This window comes from Heptranchias perlo, chromosome 34 (assembly GCF_035084215.1).
Source record: "Heptranchias perlo isolate sHepPer1 chromosome 34, sHepPer1.hap1, whole genome shotgun sequence".
Taxonomy (NCBI): domain Eukaryota; kingdom Metazoa; phylum Chordata; class Chondrichthyes; order Hexanchiformes; family Hexanchidae; genus Heptranchias; species Heptranchias perlo.
This window is the reverse complement of record NC_090358.1, coordinates 9,720,470-9,743,372: the sequence shown is the minus strand read 5'-3', so window position 1 is coordinate 9,743,372 and position 22,903 is coordinate 9,720,470. Positions and strand designations below refer to the sequence as shown.

The window sequence follows — 22,903 nt, the reverse complement described above, 5'->3', positions numbered from 1 at the left end:
TATGTTCTAATGTTATCTTTCATTAATCTGTGCTTCTTTGTTTCTACAGTTGCAGTTTAATTTGTAGTGTTTATCTTTTCTCTGTCATTTACTATCTTGTTTCTTTGTGGGGTCCCTCCCAGATGTTTCCTTACAAAGCTGAACAGCCCAATTTGCTCCAGTCGTTCCTCGTGACCCAGTCCTTTGACATGAGGATTCAGCCTCAATTGTTACAAATGAGTCGGCAAGTTATCTTTGAAAAGCTGCTGCAGCCCAAGTGATCCAATGTTCTGCACTTTCTCAATCTACTAAAGAGGTTTTTTTTTTCCTCTTATAGGTGAACTTGATGCAGTACATGAAGCTCAGCACGTCACGAGATTTCCGGATTAATGCAGCCACATTGGATGCAGCACTCCAAGAACAGGAAGCGGAGGAAATCCAGGATGATGGGAATGAAGTACAAGTTCAGGTAAAGAGGGAAAAGCAGTTTCTGATTCTTGAGGTCATTTTGTCAAAGGCTACAGTCCCAAGCAATGTCTTGCTCAAGGATCACTATTGACTGCTGTAATACACTACACCACAGAGGGAGGTGTAGGTCTGTGCCTGCAATTCTCCACATTGAGTTAATTTCAATCATGGCACAGTTGAGTGTTAAGTGGAGGCACTTCCCCAAAGGATAAATTTAAAACAGAAATAGACAGTTTCCTAAAGGGAATTAGGGATTACGGGGAGCGGGCAGGAAATTGGACATGAATTTAGATTTGAGGTTAGGGTCAGATCAGCCATGATCTTATTGAATGGCGGAGCAGGCTCGAGGGGCCGGTTGGCCTACTCCTGCTCCTGTTTCTTATGAGACAGTACAGGGTCAATAGTCCATTGCATAGTTCTATTATAATAGGGCCTTTTTATGGTTGCTGGGAGAATCCTACTGCATAATAGCATTCCATTGTTTTTTTGCTGGGGCACTGAATCCTATCCGGGCTGGCTGTGAATGGAAGCTAGAGGCACATGATGCAGCAAGTCTGTCAAGGGTCACAGGTAGAAGAGTACAGGTGCTGCAAATGGTCTTGGGCAATGAGTCCCTGTTAGATGATTGTTATTCCTACTGAATACTTTTCATATTTCATAGAGATGTCAATTGCACAGTTTAACATATGAAACAATTTTACTTTTAATAATTCTTTTGAACTAAACAGTCATGGAATAAATTTTCTTTTTGTGTCTTGGTTACTCAGCATTTTAATGTAGTTTGTCATAATTTATATAAAGTGCAGCATAACAAATCATTGAGGGGTAGGGTAGAAAAACATGCTATGGTCAAAAAACATGCTATGGTCACTGATGATATCAAATGTGTTCTGAAAGGAAATCTTAACGCATTTTCAACATCACTACATCTAAGCAACCAGAACAATTCTTACCTTATATACAAAAAAAACAGTTGTTGTTCGTATCTTAAGCGATTAAATCACAAATAGAGAGGATGGTGTGTCAGGAATTCCGCACAGTAGGAGTGAAAAGGAAGTCTGAACTTTACACTTTGATTAAATGTGCAAGTCAACTCCCTTCTGATTGGTGAGTGGTAATGAGGAGTGTCTGCAGTGAGTATGGAGCGCACAATTATAGTGAGAGCTGTGCCAAGTAGCTTGCTCGTACTAAGAGACTTTAAATACACCCAGTTATTACTGCTACCCAATGGTGCTAATTCCTGACCCATGAATAATCACTGAGAAACGATCATGTTGATTTGTCAAGTGGTTATTCACAGCTCATACTGATACAATTATAGTAATTACAGCACAGGAAAGAGAGCAGACGTCTTTGAGCATTACTGAAATTCTGTGTTAAATGAAGCAAATACATTTAAATAGAGGTTTATATGTTGTACAATTAATACACCAGCACTTTTTACTGTCTTTTAGTCAAATATCCCTGTAGATGAAAACCAGGAAAACAGAGAACCAAAGAAAAAAAGAAGAAAAAGGTGAAACTATAACAGCAATGGCAGATGGCGTGTGCAATAAGTGAGGACATACAGTGTGAATTTGCACCCATTGCAGGATCTGAACCATTCAAAATGTAATCATCCTTCTCCGGACTTTCAGTTCAGCTCTGTCATGCTTACTTGAATCATTTCCCATCCTGATTTTCAGGGGTTGTCTTGACGTTCTCGTAAAGTTATCATCAATTTGTACAAGTTCAGTGGCAGAGAAATACCACCACTCATGATCAGTTCAAGTGAGACCCGATAAATTGGGTTAGCTGTGTTGTTTCCCTGAAGTGGTCTTATTTTGGCCTGAAGAATACTTGTTCCTGTTTTATCTTTATTTTCTTTTGTTAAGAGACCCACTTGTTTTTTCAATGATTTGATAAATATCTAGTGCTTCTCCTGCAGGAAAGAAAAGTGTAAATCACAAAGTATGTTTAAAAACTGAAAAATTCAAACTGATTAAAAAAGTGACAAAACTTTTAACTGTTACTTTTCCAAGTAATGGGTGTCTTTTTTTAAAATAAAACTAACATATCCAGATGGGGAGAAACTGGAATTGATTCTGATCAGGAAAGCCAAATCCATAATCAGTTGGCAGGACATGTGCTCTGAACAATGTGTTTCTTGCTTTTGTGAAGAGATTTCATTTTTCAACAAAAGTTTGCAGGTCTTGTAGTGGTGGCAGCAGCTGCAGGAGAGATTTCCATCTTCCCCCTGTGATCTGCTAAAGTCAAGTGAGTGTTGTCAGGCTCTTTGACTACTGGGGTACTCAGCCAAGCCGAATCATGTCCCTCCATGCAGTTCCCAACAGAGTCAATGGCTAGCTATTTGGAGTGATGATCCTTCCCTCGTCTAGCTGGGAAAATAATTGTAACAATGCTTGTCATTTTGGGTAAGATAAGCTAACTTAGCACAGGATGATAAACTTTCTTGTTCATATGGTTCAGCCCAGCCAGATGTGGTAGCAGCAGTTACAAGAAAGGCCCATTTCTAACTTCAGTGTTAGTGTCTTCGACATCCAGTTCCTTTGTGAGGTAGGATGGTTTGGTTTCCAGTCAACAATACCTTAATGGGCGAGAAGATAAGCCAAAGATTTTTTAAAAAATTAATTTTCTACCCACCGCTGGAAGGTACTGACCCTTGTTAGGATACAGTTCCCACTCCTACTTCACCAAAATGCAGTTCTTCCTGTGTGAAGCTAGACAGTGAGTGTTGAAAGGCTATTTAATTGGGGAGGTGGAAGCAGGAGTCACTGGAAAGTACTCAGGAGCTCCATGGTTCAGATGCCAACTGTAGCACTCCAGTTTTAGATAGTTTAATATATAATCACATATTAGGAAGAACTATTATCCATCATGGGGGGCTGATTAGAATTGGACTTGGCTATAGTCAGTATCAAAGCCACTGTTTGAGAGCTTGACAAAAGCTATGCTTGTGGGAGGCAGGGGTGAGTGTTAAATGGGCCATTTGCCAGCATTCAGAAGTTTTTATAAGAATTTCTTTTGCAGATGGTGCCAAAAAACACAGATGTATATTTTGTAAGCTCCAAAAGATAATGACTAAAGTGGTGCCACATTAATCTTTTAAAGCAAAGAGTAAAAGCTGATAATTAATTAACATCTGGTACTGTGCAGCTCCTGTAAGCCTTTCTGTCAATTCTTTTGTACGCTGTAGACCAGAGGAACTGCAAGCCTCCCGCAGAGGAACCAATTTGTTAGTTTGACTCTCACGTGGATGTGTGACATATTCAAACTAAGAGGCTGTAAGTACTTCATTTAGAGTGGAATGTTGAGGAGTTAGTCAAAGATAACATAGAACTAAATGATCACAGAAGAGAGGATATTAACAGGAAAAGGTTCATCAGACCCAACATTGTCCATTTTTTTTTCAGATCATCTCTACCTTCTATAGAGATGAATCAAATTGTGTCTCTGCCTATTTACACTGTCTACTTCAATGGTCCTCCCTGGTAACTAATTCCACAACTCAGTTAGCCGTTGGCTGAAAATGGTCCCTTCACTTCCCTTCTTACTGCCAATTTCCTAATTTGTAACTTGTGTCCTGTGAACATAGTGAACATTTTGCCTGGAGCAGTTTTGTCAATTGCCTTCACAATCTGGAAAAGTTCAATTAGATTACCTCAAAATGGTTTCTTTCTGAAAATCACAGTAACATTGAATACCTATAGTCTAGAATAATGCAACTCCAATACGCTGTAGAGGTTGCCTGATTTTTTTAAATCATAGGCGTTGAGGTGAACAAAGAAGCAAAAGTGATATTAATTATACTGCTGCCAATGGTTGAAGAGTAACTGGCTTATTGTAAACATGGAAAGAGAGAAAGTACTTTGATCTGAGAAACAACTTTTTTTTTTACAGGGAGTCTAATGGAGAAGATGGAATAATAACTTAGTTGTTTAGAGCAGGTGTTATCATGCTATTAATCTAACCTGTGATGTTCCCATTTATTAATTGTGGCTTCTCTGCTCCACTCAAAGATCAGGAACTTGTTGCATGGGCTGTTGGAGGCCCACAACTGTTAAAATGGAAAATTTTTCAACAATGGATTAAATAAGTTTGAAAAGAAACACTGATTGGGGTAGGGGAAGAGATCTTCAATCTTAAGTAATCCTCACCCATTACAACAAAATATCTCATTATAAATGTAACAAAAACTGCACCAACTTCCAGTTAAAAGAAATGATCATATTAAGTTCTGATGGAGTTCCACTCAAAATATTAACCTCTCTTTCTGCCTTCCCGTACATTTATTTCTATTTTTTGTTTCAAGTTTCTAGCATTCATTCTTCATTTCATCAACCATTTTATCCAATTTCTCAGGTAGGAGCACAAAGTTCATAATTAGTCACACGCACACCCCACCACACACGGCCGTCAGCTGTACCTTGTGGGATCCCATATCGTCTCTGCAGCCCTGTGACATTGGATGGAGTTTGACAATCCATCGCCACCTCCTTCCTCAAGCATTGATCGACATCCACTGCGCTAAAGAATGCTACGGACTGCGGGAGATCCTGCATCTCTAGCTTGTAGGCAAACATGCAGCTTGAAACGAGAAAAGGTGGGGTTCGCTGTTAGCACAGGTCAGCTACCAAAATATTTCACACACTATATTTGGAGTACATCTTGCAAATTATTTACTGTTTTTTTAAAAAAAATCAAACATTACAATAAACTTCCTTTCCTATTTCTCCCAATTTGTTTCCTGTGCTGAAGGTGCCAACTCTTGAAGTACAGTTCCGGGGGCATTGACTATTCTCTGGCACCTCACCCAAGTGGCCATTCTTCACATTTAGGTGTAGACAGTGAGTGGTGGCAGGCAATTAATGGGAATGACGGTCCCAGCTAAGCTTGATCCTTGCGTCCACTCACGTGCACTTTTAAGCAGGTGGTCAAGGGGTAGTTATCAGGAGCAATTGCAGCACTTCAATCAGCTAACTCAGCACAGGCTCAGAATTGAACTTGAGACCTGCTCAGTTTCACACTCTACATATCAACTGAGCCATTGGAGGAGATAAAAAAAATACCTATTTAATTTTGAACGAATAATATATACTTGAAATCAAAGTCACACCTGGAAAAAGAAAGTTGAATCTGAAAGAAAAAAAATCAAGTCTCTTACCGTGTTAGGAGGTTAGTAATCTGCAGTGCCAGCGCAGCTCGATATCTATCTTCACTATTCACTAAATAACGGACCTCATCATGAATGCTGATACAGAATCTACCATCAATACTGAACTCCTCAAACAGCCACTTCATGGAGACCAACATCAGGTGTAGATAATCCACAGCCGAACTCTGCACCACCCAGTTCACTCGGCTGGTCATGAACTATGGAGGGAAAGGAATGGCAGAACAGCAAAATGGTCAAACTAGGGTGTATGAATCAAACTGTTGCTGTTAAGTCTTAAAATATCATAACGAACTGCTTTCACTCTTTCAACCAAAACTCTCAACATAAAACTTGTTTGTCCACTCTCAGGCCAGCAACTACAGCTCTCTGAAATAGAGAAAGCAATTACCTACATTTTGAATAGATACAGGAACTTAACACCGTGCGGGTCCAGAAAAGCAGTCTATCTGGATAGGCCCAAAGATTTTTTTAAAAAAACAACTATATTCTCATAGAATCGTGGAAAATAAAGTGTAGAAGAAGGTCAATCACATTTTCCAAACTTTTCATATTTTCACTTTTGTACATAAAAAGGAACAAAAGGAAGAAGTTCACATTGTACAAAGAAAATCTGGTCATAGCCTGGGAACATTTGTTTATTGACCAACTAAGCAGAGGGGCTTAAGTCCACATTGCAAACCACCACCAAGGGTTGCAAAGAATAGGAGACACTACAATGTAGTTCAGGATGTTGCATTTAGGTGATTCCTAGCTTAGGCTTTAAAAGCCTGAAGAATGAGGGAGGTAAGATGGATCAATGCTGCTCCTGTATAAATGCCATTTGTGCTTTATCCCAAGATTGTGGTTTTTTTAAAAAAAGGACATTGCTATATTAAACCTTTTTGAAATGAGTAGAATGACTAAAGGGTCAGCAATACCTCATCTCCTACTGCACCTGGTTCTAGAGCTCTGCTAATACAGCAGTCCAATACTGGAGTGCGGGGGGAGCGGGAGGTGGCGATACTTTCCAGTTTGTTGAACATTTCGGACTCTGTGCCCCCACTCCAGACCCGTTGCTTCACAACCCTCCACTTGGCACCTTTAGACCTGTACAGACCAAGTGAAAGAAAATGCTTTAAAATTGTTGAATATTCTAATTGAACATAGCATAGTAATGAGTGAAGTTAGAGAAATAAGGCAGTGAGGATTATACCCTGCCTTCGGGGGCTCTGGATGAACTTGGTACAATTTTATTTTAGCGTTCCCTCCCCACCCCTAAAGGTGCTGGCTTGTAATGGGACACAATTCCAATTCCTCACTGGACCACTTTTCACACGAGGCCAGACAATGAGGCAGGCTTTTCAACTGCGGGAGCATCGTGGCTGAGATTAATCGTGCCTTCAACGTACATGCGGATGCGCGCACACACACCAGCAGGAGTCACTGGGTATTGATCAGGGAATCCAGGCTGATTATCCCACTGCCGCCACCCCCCCAGCCCAAAGGCACTGAGCCATGCGAAGTGAAGCTGGGATAATCCCGCCTCCTAACAGCATTCCCTTGCAAGAAGAGGGAGCTGAATCCCAGAAAGATCAGTATCCTACAATCAATCAGGCTGCAAACAGTGGCCCAGTTGCAAGTCTGTTGTAAGCCACAGAGGAAGAAAAGGTGGGCTGCAAATACCAGCCCTGCCCCTCCCAACTTCATTCGAAGAGTCACTGACATAGATACATTTATACCAATTTAGATATTTTTAGCTTGGTATACATTTACCAATTTCCCAGAAGCACGCTGACCTTTTTGCAGCTTCTGTCTGGATTCTCCGTGCGTCTTTGGAGGAGACTGTTCCGTTTTCTGCTCTCTCCACAGAGATACCCATCTCCTTCGCCAGCCACTCCCCATCTTCTGAAAGCACACACCTGTTTCAAACCAAAGCAGCGGACGGCATTCAGGCTGTAGTCACTTCAGTTTCTGCTCTTTAATGTTAGTGTAATGAAACGAGACCGTAAAAACTCTTAGGCCATTAGGCTAAACGAGCCTGCCTCTTGTTCGGAGATCAGTCCGTCCCATCCTCTTTTTCACTAGAAATACATCTAATCGTCTCTTGAAACCATTTAAGTTGTCCACTTCAGTGGCCTTCACTGATCCTCCTCAGCTGTTATTTGAACTCATCAGTTTATTATACTGGAGGAAAATTTCCACATACTTTTATTTGTTGTTTGTGGACTAGATGAAGAAGATTTCCCACTCCATTAACATTAACAGTTATGTAATCGGCTAACTCTTTAAATAAATAAATATTTCAATCCACAGTCTGCTTTGTATTGTATTGTACAGTATTGTGCATGTATTCTTAGCCATTGCTGATGTAGCATAGTCAGTGTACATCAGGATTTGCATTTGAAGTCTGGACAAGCTGCTGATACTCATGATTTAGGCTCACACATGAAGAATGGACACTTGAGCGAGGTATTGGAAAATAGCTGTTGCTTATGGAACTATCCATAAGCAAGAGTCAGTGCCTTCAGGAGAGATGGGGGAAAAATGGGTGACAGTGGTGAGAAACTGAGTGGTGGGAGGCGAAAAGAGGAGGCATGGATGGACATACAGTACTCCTGAAAAATAACCAATTTAATTCAGTGTGGATTAATCTCCCTCAACTGTTCACGCACATTCTTTCCTCACACTCCCATCTGATCCATCCCAGGCAGACAGGACATAAGTCTCCGCAGAGGATAGTCCTGCATCTTCATGTAAGGTAAATGAGTGAGTCTGCACCACAAAAATCACACTCAAAATTAACACGAACATGCAACCTGACTCAGAGAGAAGTGAGGAGAGCTAGTGTGAGAAACGGAAAAATCAAGTGACACAATGGTACCCATCCAAGAGGTGCTTGATGCTGTCACTAGATGCCCCAGCCTTGCACTCTTTAACACTGTCAAAGGACTAACAAGCGTCACTGTAAACATGTTATTTGTCAATAAGAATGAATTGGAGTGAGTAAATGGTTTATGGAGAGAGCTCACCTCCGGATGCCCTTGGTCGTTGCATACATCTGCCGCGCTTTTTCTTCGGTTTCCTGAGGCGTCAGACGGTGGTTAAACTGCATGAGGAGCCGTTGCGCGAATGGCTGCCCGGCACCGTATATCCGTCCGTAATTGAAAACCTTGGCGTGCTCCCGGCTGATTCCCACAGTGGCAGCTGTCCTACTGTGCAGGTCTGTACCACTGCTCTTTTTCCCCTGAAGTGTCATCCAGCTAAATGCAGTGCAGCCTGAGGGGAGGGAGGTGTGGATGGAAAGTCATTTATAGCCAAAGATACAAGAGTCACCAAACTGAATGGTTTGCTAATTGCATCAGACTTCAGAGACAGAGCGCGAAAATTAATTTGTGAGGATCCCACTGAAGAGAGGTTTCTACACTATCCTGGCACACTAGGGCGTACATAGATAGCCTATTATTCTGGTTAAACCCAGACAGCCCCCATAAGTTAATTCAAGACTGATTAATGTCATCCAGAGCATGGAGACTAGAAGGCTAAAGGCACAGCTGCCAATGATGGGGCAAAGGGAGGGGGGTATGCACAAGAGGCCAGAGACCGACCACCCACTTTCCATCAAACAATACTGCTTTACCTACCCCCGTAATATAAGGTAGAAAGATGCAGCTGGCACATCATGATTTGAGTCAGGCTGAAAGGCCATGTGATCGCAGGATCTTTATTTGATAAAAATCAATTGGGAGGTGCTTCCTTGATCTGTAAGTTGTTTAAATGAGATCAACGTCTGAACCTTACGATGAAGCCTACTTTTGGGCTTTATGCGCCTACAACACCTCTACCCTCAGCGTGACCGGCTTACCATGTATTCTAGCAAAATGGGTTTCTCCGAGGATGGCAGCAATCCACAGCTCCTGCGAGTCGACATCTGCTCCGACCAGGTGGTACCCGGGCGGTACCTGAACCATTGCTTTTAGCTCACTACCCACACGGTCAGCCTGTGAGGGAGGGGAAGGAATGCAATCCATTTATATTGTTCACAAAAGTTAATAATAAAATAGTGGCTCCCAAGATGGCACCTCAGTAAGTAAATGCACTGCCCTGGGTAGTAATGAGATGTGCAGACCAGGAAAATTCCATTCTTAATCTGAGCTAAGTTAGCTGTAGGAGTGTTACAATTGGGCTCAGTAACCCAGAGCTAGGAACAGGGGAAAAAAATCAGCTGGTGATCTTGCTTCTGATCACTACCCAGTGATCCCGTTGTGCTTGTGTGGCTGTCAAATGACAGTAAGATTGGGGTTGGCTGTGATGCTCCCCCGCCCGCTCCCCCCTCACACACTTGAATAGTTTGTAGATGCTCATGGGGTATTTTTGTCTTTGTGCGATAGTGTAAAACGGGTGAGTGCAAATCTGCAGCCTGTTTTACACCTCTTCTGATTTTTATTTCCATTGAAGTCAATGGGAGAGATGTAAAACGGGCTGCCGATTCGCTATCGTCCGTTTTACACTATTGCACAAAGTCATAATTACCCCGAGTGTCTGCAGTGTCTGGGCTCACGCATGAAGAATGTGCCACTTGGGTCAGGCACTAGAGGGCGCCTGTGGAATTGTAACCCGGCAAAAGTTTGTGTTTTCAGGAATGTCGAAAATTTATTCATTTTTTTAAATTGATGTTTACATATTAATTCTTCAGGCTGTTATGCAATTAAGGGCTTCCAACACTGACCAGCTGGAGCATAGCCTGACCTAATCAGGAGCAGCAGCAAAACACTGGCACCTGAATCACAGGCTCCCTGACATCTTTAACAAAATAGGAATTTTACCCTAGTTTACCTTTTCTTGCAATATTCAACATGTATAGTTAGTTAGTTAGTCAGTGTGTGTGTGTGTGTGTGTGTGTGTGTGTGTGTTTGTTTGTGTGGGCATGGGCTCATTAACAATGGCTGTTGGTGCTGATCAATGCAAAGCATTCCCATGCATTTATTGTCAGCATTAAGTAACCCCAGGTCAGGTACGACATAGGTTAGATGCAGAGTGAAAGTTCCCTCTACACTGTCCCATCAAACAATTTCCTTTAGATAAGGATAGTGAGGAATGGCCTGTTATCAACAGTGTTTAGAGAAAAAAATTCATGTTCCTAATATTCTTTGTTACCGTCACGTACCCGTGCGTTGCTGGCAGTTAGCCAGGTCGGCTCCACCGCCCGACGGGTCACTGTGCCAGCAGTAATCACCTGTGGTAAAATAGCTCCATAACAGTTCTCTTCATCATAGGCAGGATGCCTGCAATTGTGAAAGTGAAACATTTAACAGGACATGGTCAATGTTTGAATAATGTTCAGTAGCTGTAGGGAGTCAATGCACAGAGCATTACTCCTGTCCAAGAGGGCCCATCTCCTGGTGTCTCCTAGTTTAAGTGAGTTCCTAGCCAGTTTTCCTTCCCTCGCTATGAGGAGGAACCTCAGTTCTGTGTCTTTATCCAATGACCCCAGTTGGAAAGTGTGTGTGTGTGTGAGAGAGAGAGAGAGAGAGAGAGAAAGAAAGAACACGTCAGGTGGAGACAATCACTGGCTCGACAGTGGTGGCCTCCCTGGTAAAATTGCCGGTCGACAACGTCTAGGTTCACAAATGAAGAGCAGGCATTTGAATGGCGACCACTTGAGTAACCATAACCCAGCAAGGAGTCAATGTCTTCAGGAGAGGAGGGGAGAAAATCGACAAGATAAAAAGCCCAAGAACTGGTGAGAATTTAATATACACACCTGATGACTGTTCGAGGTAGCTCGCTTTTCTTCAGTATCAGAACCATCTGCGAACTGTAGAAAGAATCAAATTGACATAATTTCATCACATAGTTTAACAGCCCCCTGCTGTTAACATGTTTACTGGGACGGATAACACTGACGTTAACATTCCCTGCAATCCCAGGTCCTAGAAACTCAACATATGGTATCATTACTGGAGCTGTGTGGTGCTGCAGAAAGAACACCACATCTGGGGCTGCGTAGCAAGCAAGTTTATACAGATCCTGAAAGTTCGTAATACTCTGTGTGAGGGGGAGGAATTCACTGCACCCTTTGACATTTTGGCAATTTCTCAGCAATTAAACATTTCCAATGCAGCACTGTGATTTCTTTGTCATATGTTTAAGGCAAAGAAATCTGTAACTCAACGGTGCTGCTGTGTGGCTACCTCACCAGTAGGGGGGGGGGTGCTTGATTGACACTGGAAAGTACTTTTCCTCCCAATTGCCTCAGGTGAGGCAGACAAGTTTACTCTGTAGTGGTCAGTTCTTTGTACAGATAATTATCCCAAATTCAGGACTAATTATTAATATTGGTCAGAGAACCTGCAGAATGGCCAATGTGGGAAATCAAAAAATAAAAAGTGACATTGGTGCAGTAGGGGTGATTTTTTTTTTTTCGGAAGCTGGGACTGAGGTACATTGTTGATGCAGAGTAGATGGAGCTTTACTCTGCATCTGTGTTTTAGCTGACCATGGAGTGATTGATGCCAGCACTGGCTGCCTAAAATGGAATGACTTGGGAGTGCTTGATGCTGACAGAGAATGCTGCACCTGGACCTGATCTGTGCTGAACCTGACCTGATCTGCTTAATGCTGACAGATTGCAGTGATCTGTTCCCTGACACTGACATCACTCGTTTTGCTGAACAATCCAAACCAGAGAAAATGACCATTTGACAGAAATTGGACAAGGCTGGGGTTATTGACTATCAAACTTGGCTCATGACTTACAAAACCAGCTTCCTAAATGTGATAAACACAGGGTCACCTTCCCTGCAGTCAGACAGCCTGCATTGCACAGCACACACCCCTTTGTGTTGGAAGTGTGTGCGGACAATGAGTAAATGAGGGTTAAAACGAGAGACGAAGCAGGGGGTGGAGTCACCCATCACCTGATTCTTTTCTGAGCGTTCCTCCAGAATGAGATCATCTTGTTGATTTCCAGCGCTCTGGCTGCATTTGTGGCATTGGTGCTCGCCTGCAACGTGCCATCTTCCATCTTAGAGAGGAAATCCTTCGCAAAGGGGCTCCCAACGTTGTTCTGATTCCCGTCCTGAAGTAGATAAAGGAAGAGAACATACATTCAGTTTCTGATCACTTCACCTATTTCTATCCCAATACTGAGAAAATGTTAAACAGCTAACAAAGTTCATAGGTCACAGGTTTGAATCCTAGAGGTCATGGAAAACCACCCTGTCAGTATGGACAGGCAGCTTTTTCAACACGCACCCATTGGGTGCAGAATAGCTGCTGCCAAACGGTGTTGATGGTTCAGTGGTTAAAGATTCAGTCTAGTAGTAAATCATTCATACGAAAGGTTCCATATTCAATCCCAGGTATGTGCTAAGTTAGCTGATGTCAGATGAAGCATCAGTTTTGGTACTATAGTTGGTCTTGAATTGGGAAGGGTAAAAATTATGCAATGTTCCTACTCCTAATTTCTATCCAGTGACCTCTGCTGGCAGAAAAAACTTGCGTTTATATAGCAACTTAAAATCTCTCAAATGTCCCCACAGTACTGCCTATAAAATGAATTAGATCATGCCCTCACTGTTGTTGTATCAGTAAATGCAGCAGCTGATTTGCACACAAGGTCCCACAAACTGCACCCTCCTCCTCTCTTGCCAACCTTCCCAGCCAGTGTGTCGCTGAGGGCTAACCTCACCAACCTCCTCATTATCTTGGTCACTCCACCCATGCAGACTTGAGCATATCTGGCCCAGTCGTCACCATATCTGGCTGGACCATATCAAGCATTATCCTGGAAATCAAAGATAACCCCCAGCTTCTGTTCTCCACTAACAACTATCTCCTTAAGCCCCTCTCCCCTGTCATCTCCAACAAGTGTGAGGAGCTCATGGACTTCTTTGTCCGAGATTGAGACCATCCGTTCAGCTGCCTCTGCTGCTTCCCCCTGTCCCTTGTCCACCACACCAAACCTCCCCATATGCTCCCTCTACGCCGCAGTTTTGAACCTATATCTCTCTCTAGCTTTTCTCCCATCTCCCCTATGCCCTCCCTGAGCTCATCTCGTCCATGAAACCCACCTACTGCTCCCTTGATCCCTTTCCCACTAAATTGCTGACCACCTAACTGCTCCTCTTGGTTCCCATGCTAGCTGATGTTGTGGATGGTTCCTTCTCTTCAGTTACTGTCCCCCTCCCTTTCAAGATCGCTGTCATCACATCCCTCAAAGAACCCACCACTGACCGCTCTCTCATAGCAAACTACCGTCCCACCTCCAATCTCCCTTTCTTTTCCAAAGTTGTTGAACGTGCTTTCACCTCCCAAATCCTAGCCCATTTCTCCCGCAACTCCCTGTTTGAATCTCTCCAATCAGGTTTGCACCCCTCCCACAGTACTGAAATGGTCCTACCCCAAGTCACAAACATTCCCTGTGACTGTGACCATTATCCCTCCGACTGTGACCATTATCCCTCCTTGTCCTCTGCAACTTTTGATGTGGTTGAATCCTCCTTCAAGACCTCTCTTCCAATGTCCAGCTTGGTAGGACTGCCCTTGCTACTTCCACTCACCTATACAATTGTAGCTAGAGCATCTCCAGCATTGGCTTTCCTTCCCACCCCCACACCATTGCTTGCAGAGTCTCCCAAGGATCCATCCTTAGCTGCCCCCTCTTCCTCATTTGCATGCTGCCCCTTGGCGACATCAGCAGACATGGGCTCAGCTTCCACCTGTGTTGATGATACCCAACTCTACCCTTTCCACCACCTCTCCCAAATCCCTCCACTGCCTTTGTCGTCAAACTGCCTATCTGATATCCAATCTTGGATAAGCCACAATTTCTGCCAGTTAAACATTGGAAATATCGAAGATATCGCCTTCAGTCTCCACCACAAATTCCGTACCATTGCCAGAGTCCACCCTTGGCCACTGACTCAGGATGAACCAGACCATTCGCAACCTGTTTCCCAGTTCACCCCGCGCTGAGTTTCTGACCCCATATCCTCTCCATCATAAAAACTGCCCACTTCCATCCCTGCCCCCACCTCAACCCATCTACCACTGAAACCTTTATCCATGCCATGGTCATCTCCAGACTGGATTATTTTAATGCTCTCCTGGACACCTTCTCATCCTCAACCCTCCATAAATTTCAGCTCATCCAAAACTCTGCTGCTGTATCCTATCCCGCATCAAGTCCTGCTCCCCCATCATCCCTGTCCTCGCTGACCTACTAGGCTACAGTCCAGTCAAATTTTCTCATCCTCCTGTTTTAATCCCTTCATGGCCTGGCCTCACCCTATCCAGCATTACAACGCCTCCCCTGAACACTCTATTCCTTTGACTCTGGCCTCTTGTGCATTATTATCAACCGTGCCTTCAGCCACCTAGGCCTCACGCTCTGGAGTTCCCTAGCTAAACTCCTCTTCCTCTCCATCTGCCTCTCCTCCTTAAAACCTACCTCTTTGTCCAAGCTTTTGATCATCCCTCCTAATATCTCCTTCTTAGGCTCAATCTCCATTGTTTGATTAGGCCTCTGTGAAAAGCTTTGGGATGTATTCCTACGTTAATGGTGCCATATAAATGCAAAATGCCATTGTTGATGTCCTTCACAGTTGAATTGACTGTTGATGCTCATGGACAGACATGATGAATGGGCAGTTGCTTGAGGTATTAGAGGGTGTCTGTATGTGTGGACTCTTAAGCCAGCAAGATTCAACACCCTCAGGAGACAAGGGGAGAAAACTAGGAGCAAAGCAAGACTGCCCCTTCAGGTAAACCCATAGCCAAGCACAGTTGGAGACTGTAAGCACAGAAAATAACCAACCCGAGAAATATAACCAACCCAAAAATAACAAACCTTATGTGGAAGTTTAAAAAACCAGCATCCAGGTATGTTGACCTCATTGTATGGACCGTTGCCGTGGTGATATAAATGGCAGCTGTCCTCAAGAAATGGTTGTGCCTCCCCATTTTGATTCTAAAAAAAGAGTAATGACTGTAATAAGCAAGTTCTGCATCACTGGAAATTAAGTCAATTGATCTAGTGGAATAAATCAGTAACCATGGCAATTTACAATGCAGGGTGATAGGTTAAGCACCACAAGGAGTACTTTTATTTGTGGGGGGAAAGACAAGAGGTGTTATGAATCTGTTGGGGGGGCAGCATGATATCCTAATATACCGGTGAGCACTGTTACAATATTTTAAAACAATTGTGAATCAAAATGAGCCAGTCATGATAGGTGAGCAGATGGATGAGCACCAGGTCATAGCGAGACCTGCATGATGATGTCACTCTCACTGTGAGTGGAGTGTAAGCACATGTAAAAGATCCCTTTCTTAAATTGTACCTCAGCGTGAGAAGGTAGATGGGGCCTTTTGTCTCAAGCAACAGCTAATGTACCTACAAATTTGACTGAGTTTCCTGAAAAAACAAATTGCAGGATACTTTTGGGGGGGGGCCCTCTGTCCTAACTTCAGAAAGATAAGGTCAGCTTCCCAAAACAATGCGATCAAAATATTTTATTTTAAACTAGTGTACAGTAACATAAATAATTTGCTAGTAACTCAATAAATAAAGATACATAAAAAGGGTATAGAATTCTCAAGACAGTGCTTGCATCACACAGTACGCCTGGCCCCAAACAGAAATCTGAAATGATGTCACAGACCCTCTGGAATCCCCTCGAGGATCCTAGCTTGAAAACCTATAGGCTGCACTGCAAATGCTGCTGCTCACCGAGGTATCTTGCCTGTGGTCCTGGCAGCACAATCAAGCCCCAACGAGATAACCCATCAGCACGGAAAATGATACATCAGTTCTACTGCAAATAAAATCAACCAGAGACGGACACTCCCTGACCTTTCCCATAGAGGCCGAAAGTCACAGGGTGAGATAGTGCCAGTTGCTGATGTCCTCACCCACTCTAAGCCCTTTCAGAATGAGGAAAGAAAGAGAGGAAAATACCGTAACATTTTTAAAAAGGAGAAACAGACTCGGAGCTTCACCTGCTGAGAATTCTTCTTTCTGCTCCCGTTACCAGACCTTTGGAAATCAGCTTCTTGTTCTGTCTCCAAGCTGCTCAGCTCCTCCACCTGGTGGCAACAGATAAACTCATCAGAAATAATCCCAGGGATTCTGCTGCTTACATCACATTGAATTGCATAGAATTTATAGCACAGAAACAGGCCATTTGGCCCCGCGTTCATTTTCCACGAACCTCCCCAACAAGTGCAAACATCATCTCTACATCTACCCTATCAAACCCCTTCATAATTTTAAAGACCTCTATTAAGTCACCCCCCCTCAGCCTTCTCTTTTCTAGAGAAAAGAGCCCCAGCCTGTTCATTCTATTACAATGTCAATTTATTATTTTACTTTTTCCCTTCCTCCCCTGGAAGCACTCACTCCTGCTGGAATACAGTCCTACAATTGCTGTTCTCCCTTTGGTACCTTGTCCAAATTGTCATTCTTCAAGTGAGAGTCTAGATGGTGAATGTTACTGGGCTTTTTGACCATGGAGGTCATCGTAGCTGAGCACTGACCCTGTCTTCATCTAAACCCCACACGTGCACTTTCCAACAGGATCATTAGATAACGATCAGGAGTGGGAACCCAAGCTGCTTTGTTTTATCCTGGGCCCAGGGACAGAGGCTAATTATGAAGTACTTACTATTGCCCCAACTGAGATCAACTAACTCAGCATGGAATAGCGATTGGACCTGGTGTTTTTTAAACCTTACATTTACAGTTTTAGTTTTGTGTAGAAAATGTGGAATAGTTTATTATGACACTCCGAAATTGGCCTTGGGCTTTTGATCTGTTTTTTTGCCTCTCCCAGGAGACTACATAGGAACAGGAGTAGGCCATTTAGCCCCTCGAACCTGCTCCGCCATTCAATTAGATCATGGCTGATCTATACCTCAACTCCATTTACCTGCCTTAGCTCCATATCCCTTGATACCATTACCTAAAGTGGCACCTTGGGGATAGGAAGTCTCTTTGACCTGATGCATAAGGCACCACAACAGCTAGATGGACCAGCTGGTCTTTTCTTGTCCAATGTTTGTGTGTGATCATATGTTTGCATGACACAGAAAGGATGAAATTATACATCGCAACCATTTTAATTGATTTTTTTTCCCTCTCACCATTTGCCACATACGATCCTCTGTCAGCATGAACTCATCATTGAGTGACGTCTCCAGTGGTTCAGCTTGTTCTTTCCCTTTCTTATTGCAGTGCTCTCTGTGTAACATCTCAATGGTTCTGACAAAGAAAGAGCAAAGACTGAGACAGAAAGCAAAACCCGCTATCGCTGGACATCTGAAATAAAACAGAAAATGCTGAAAACGAACAGCAGGTTCGTCAGCATTTGAAAGAGAAAAAGACAAGATTAATGTTCTGGTTGGGATTCTTTGTCACATCTTGCACCATCATGGAGGACTGCCCAAAAATGCCCAAGTCTAAGTTATGTACGGATATGCTAACTACTGTTTTAAAAGGCAGTTAATGGGCTTTAAAGCCTGCAGACAGGACCAACTGTTTGGAAATTTTTGAGTTTCCTCCTCATGCAAATCACTATGAGCCTAGACTGGAGTTATTGTATATACATCAAAGGCAAGAGCCCTGGCTAATTTTACCCCTCCCTGGCCCTGGGCCATTTAGATCAGCTAATTCTGCACAGACTCGATGAAATTGGACTGTTTTGGACTTTATGGCTCAGTACCACACTGATTGGTGCTGCTAGGCCATCAGGGGAGTCCTGGGAAATGCCTCCAGAATCCAGATTCTGGATACATCCATACAGGCCAAGAAGTAACTAAATTCAAAACCCTCTAATAACAGAAATAACAGTCATCTGACTGTCCAATATACTACAGTCAGACAGGAGGCTGCTTATTACTTGTATAAGGAATCTTACAACACCAGGTTATAGTCCAACAAATTTATTTTAAAATCACAAGCTTTCGGAGATTATCCCCTTCGTCACCTGACGAAGGGGATAATCTCCGAAAGCTTGTGATTTTAAAATAAATTTGTTGGACTATAACCTGGTGTTGTAAGATTCCTTACATTTGTCCACCCCAGTCCATCACCGGCATCTCCACATCATATTACTTGTATGGATAAGAAAGATTTTACTTACTTGTATGGACAGGAAGGTGCATCTGTGTCATTGGGGTTAGTTCGTAGGTTGTCCTTTCTTCCAGGGACCAGGTAGCCCCACCCATGGCTCTCTGAATAGTGCAGTGGGAATCCATCCCAGGTCAAGCGCATCAGCTTCGGAGTGACCCTCATCTGGAGACTAATGAGACTGGGCCCTGGCAACCACTGCGGATCGTTCCACTTCAGACATAGCTTCCGATACCATCTAAAAGAGCACAGCAAGGAAATGGATTACGAGTCTCTATCAGCAGTATCCTGTGGCACCTCATGACTGGGTTTATCAACCTTGCCTTAGCTAACTATAATCCTCAGCCTTAATCTGATCAAATTTAGTCTTCAACACAATTTTCAATGGTCCCTCATGCGGAGTTAGAATTTTATGGGTACAATAATTGTCTGTTGCCTTGCCAAAGTGGTCATTCTTCATGTGTGAGCCTAAACAAATGAGTGTCAGTAGGCATCACAGCCAGGTGGGACCCTCTCTTCATCCGATTTCCACACACATGCACTTTCCAGCAAAGGTCAGTGATTAATAGTCAGGAGCAGGAACCCTGGCTGGTTTTTCCCCTCCCTAATCCATGGACATGGACACAGATTAGAGTGCCCCTACAACCACAACGTCCAAGGTCGGCTAACTCAACACAGACTGGGGATGGAACCCGTCATTTCCCCGGTCATTATGGCTTAGAAATACATTGAGCCATCAGCGGAGCCACTGAACACGTTTATTTTTGAATGTAGCCCACTGACCCTGGATGGCCTGGTAGGTGCTGTCTCCTCTTTGGAAGAAGACTGACTGTGTCTTGCAGGTTATCCAGGAGGGCGCTTCTCTCAGGAGCCTTCATCTCCTCTTCTTCTGAGGGAGGTCCTGGATCTGCAAGAATATAACTACAGTATCAGAAAAGAGACCCCAGACAATGAGCAGTAGGATGCAGCAAGGCTGAAGGGAGGCAGTATGTTCCATGAGCAAACAGTAAGAAAAAACAAACTTTCATTTATATAGCGCCTTTCACAACCTCAGCCAATGAGGTACTTTTGAAGTGCAGTCACTGTTGGAGTGTAGGGAAATGCGACGGCAAATTTGCACACTGCAAAATCCCATAGACAGCAATGGGATAATGATCAGACAATCTGTTTCAGTGACGATGGTTGAGGGATAAACGTTGGCAAAGACATTGGGAGGAATCCCCTGCTCTTCTTTGAACAGTGTCATGGGAATTTACATCCACCTGAAGGCAGACTGGGCCTTTGTTTAATGCCTCATCTGACAACATCTTCGACATTGTGCTCAAGTCTCTGGAATAGGGCTTGAACCCACGATCTTCTGACTCAGAGGCAAGAGTGTTACCACTGAGCCAAGACTGGCACTTTAAATCACGCAACTGTTACAAAGATCTAACCCACCAACAGATCAAATTCCATCCCAACAGCGTACTCTAATTATATCACATCCAGTTACCGAGCGACACAAGTGCATTGTACTAACAAGAAAATACAGAGCCTGTGGATGAACAAATCCTCCTAGTCATCAGTTGCAGACATACACTGAATACATTTAAAGGGTCTGCATATTCAAGTAAATCATTCAACAATTCAACAACAACTTGCATTTACATAGTGCCTTTAATGTAGTAAAATGTCCCAAGGCGCTTCACGGGAGCGTAATCAGACAAAAACTGAATCCGAGCCAAGGAGGGAGATATTAGGACGGGTGACTAAAAGCTTGATTCCTAATTTACGTTGTCACCCAGGTAATAGGCCATGGCCCACAATGCAACCGTGAAGATAAGGTAATAGTGGTTAGGCAACCCCAAGCTTGGGTTTTAAAAGTCTTTTGATTGTAGGAAGAAGGGAATATTAAGAGAGGTAAGTTTTCTGGTCCCGTGAAAGCGCGAGACTAGGAGATGGTGCGATGAGACTTAATTTCAACACAGTGGGGATGCAAGGCGGAGGAAGAGTGGGTAGAATGGGGTACTCGGAGCTTAGGAGGAGAGAGAGAGGAAAATTCCTCCCTTGCTGGTGCTTTATGCTTTGAAATGGTGGTTAAAGATGGCTTGTGTGTAGCTATTTAGAAAAGAACAGCCCGGATATGACATCATCACATTCTGCTCCAGTGACATAATGAACGTGGCAGTGGCCTCCATTTATGATGTCACAGGAGCAAAACTTCAATTTTGGCACTGGAATTTTGACCACCTTGATAAAACCAACAACACAGCCACATTTTGTTTGAGCCTTTCCCAGCAGAGGAGAAGGATAAGCAGAGAAGAGCCTCCTCACCCACAGTCACTATCTGACCATCCTCAAATTCCATCATTGCGGTGCAGTCTACACTGAATGAACACTTCACACCCATAGTCGCTAAAGCCTAGTTTAACAGCCAAGCTTGGGGGTCGCCTAACCACGATTACCTTATCTTCACGGTTGCATTGTGGGCCATAGCCTTTTACCTGGGTAGCGGACAGAAATGTCATACAAATGTAAACAATAACTTCCATTTATCTGACCTTCCTCAAAATCCCCCGCTGAGGTACAATCTGCAACTTCACTGCTGCTAATCAATTCTTTTTTCTTTTTCTTCGTGTTCTTCTTCTGTTTAAACTCCTGGGTATCCCATTCGAGGTCCCACAACCAGGGATCATCTTTGTACCTGAAAATCAGGGGGACACAGAATAGGTGCATAATGAGTGCAACACTTGCCTCACTTGTCAGCCATACAAATACAGCAACGAGAAAGGACCACCCAGCTCGATCAGTCATCAGGTCTCCCAGTCTGACCAATTTTGTAACCTTTGACCTCAAAGTGAAACACATTTCGCTATTTCTTGATGAGTCAGGGATCAATTCAATTCCTCTTTGAACGCCACGTCAGTATTTACTGCATTAGGAAGCAGCTCCCACTAGTTGACAAATGTAAATAAACCGCAGAAAAGGAAGGATGGTAATTCTTATTGTACTCCGAGTTAGAAGGTTGTGGGTTCACAATGAATTACTTTGACGTGCAGTGATTGCTGTTATGTAGCCAAATGTCATTCTGTAACTGCAAAGTCCCAGTGGTCTGAATGACCAGTTCATCTGTCTGGCTGCATTGATTGAGGGAGGAAGGTCGGCCAAGGCACGGGGAGTGCTCCCTGTGAGGCGCCTCTTCAAACAATACCAAGGGATTTTTATGTTCACCTAAACAGACAGACGCAGCCTCAGTTTAACATCTCATCTGAACAACGACACCTCCGATAACGGAGCACTCCCCTCAGTGCTGCACTGAAACGTGTCAGCCTAGATTATGTGCTCTGACACTATAGAGTCCAGATTTACTGGGGGAGGCTCTGGCAAGTAAATTAAAAAAATAAAGTAACCCACCTTTCATTGTTGAGTAGCTGGCAGGCATCGTTGGCCAGGTTCATAAGCGACTTCTTCATCTCCCGTTGTAGCTCATCATACGTACCCTGCGCCTCATCTTGGTAACGCTGCCAGTTGTGGTTTATGGGAAGGTAACACTGCCCCATCTCCAGCATGCCAGCAAAGGTCACCGGGTGTGGGCACCTAATTAGAAAGGAAAAGCCAGTTTTTGTGTAGTGCAGAACAAGTCCAACTGCACAGCGAGGAAGCAGCACCCTTCAATTCTCTTCAGAACTCTAGCTAGTGACGTCTCCAGCTATGGGTCATGTTTACTCATTAACTGGATTGCCAGGGAAAAGCCCTGGAACAAGGAAAGGAGTTACGCCCATCTCAATGAATAGTAAATCTACTGAGCAAGGGGAGACCACCCTGTCTACACCAGCAATCCACTTGAATGGCAAAGTATGTAGGAGATGGACAGCAACTGCACCAGATAGTAATGAGGTAAACAGGCCTCTCTTTTCAGATTCAGCGTGCAGCAACCCATATCTTTGTGATATCGCCGCCACCCCCCAAACTCTGAAGGTTACAGTTCTACGGGCCCCAAATGTGATCCTTGACAGGTAATGTTGGCAGTCTATTCAAAAATGGGGGGGAAAAAAAAATCACAGCCAAGTCCAATTCTGTCCTCACTTGTTGTCCAAACACATGCACTTTCCAGCAGTGGGTCACTGCACAGTGCTTGGCCAATATTTCCCCTTCCTAGCTCAGGGTCACAGGGGCTAATGGAACACCTCTAA

General features: G+C 43.6%; 2 protein-coding genes across 3 annotated transcripts in view; one reads left to right on the top strand and one right to left on the bottom strand.

Moving 5' to 3' along the window:
- fanci (FA complementation group I) overlaps positions 1–2,462 on the top strand; it is a 61,266-nt gene extending 58,804 nt beyond the window's left edge. The window contains exons 37-38 of the mRNA XM_067971400.1: positions 317–448; positions 1,902–2,462. Coding sequence (XP_067827501.1) covers positions 317–448; positions 1,902–1,967 — 198 coding nt within the window. The 3' untranslated portion in view covers positions 1,968–2,462. The remainder of the gene's footprint in view (positions 1–316; positions 449–1,901) is intronic.
- polg (polymerase (DNA directed), gamma) overlaps positions 1,179–22,903 on the bottom strand; it is a 30,834-nt gene continuing 9,109 nt past the window's right edge. The window contains exons 8-24 of one of the 2 annotated variants that reach the window (XM_067971401.1): positions 22,125–22,307; positions 21,272–21,414; positions 19,515–19,638; positions 18,745–18,969; positions 17,747–17,864; positions 16,604–16,690; positions 15,453–15,572; positions 12,520–12,680; positions 11,364–11,417; positions 10,767–10,884; positions 9,465–9,600; positions 8,632–8,878; positions 7,399–7,521; positions 6,541–6,709; positions 5,612–5,820; positions 4,874–5,034; positions 1,179–2,368 (exon numbers count right to left, since the gene is read on the bottom strand). In XM_067971401.1, coding sequence (XP_067827502.1) covers positions 2,304–2,368; positions 4,874–5,034; positions 5,612–5,820; positions 6,541–6,709; positions 7,399–7,521; positions 8,632–8,878; positions 9,465–9,600; positions 10,767–10,884; positions 11,364–11,417; positions 12,520–12,680; positions 15,453–15,572; positions 16,604–16,690; positions 17,747–17,864; positions 18,745–18,969; positions 19,515–19,638; positions 21,272–21,414; positions 22,125–22,307 — 2,443 coding nt within the window. In that variant the 3' untranslated portion in view covers positions 1,179–2,303. Of the gene's footprint in view, positions 2,369–4,347; positions 4,505–4,873; positions 5,035–5,611; positions 5,821–6,540; positions 6,710–7,398; positions 7,522–8,631; positions 8,879–9,464; positions 9,601–10,766; positions 10,885–11,363; positions 11,418–12,519; positions 12,681–15,452; positions 15,573–16,603; positions 16,691–17,746; positions 17,865–18,744; positions 18,970–19,514; positions 19,639–21,271; positions 21,415–22,124; positions 22,308–22,903 lie in introns of those variants that run through there. The other variant, XM_067971402.1, reaches the window with a different exon arrangement.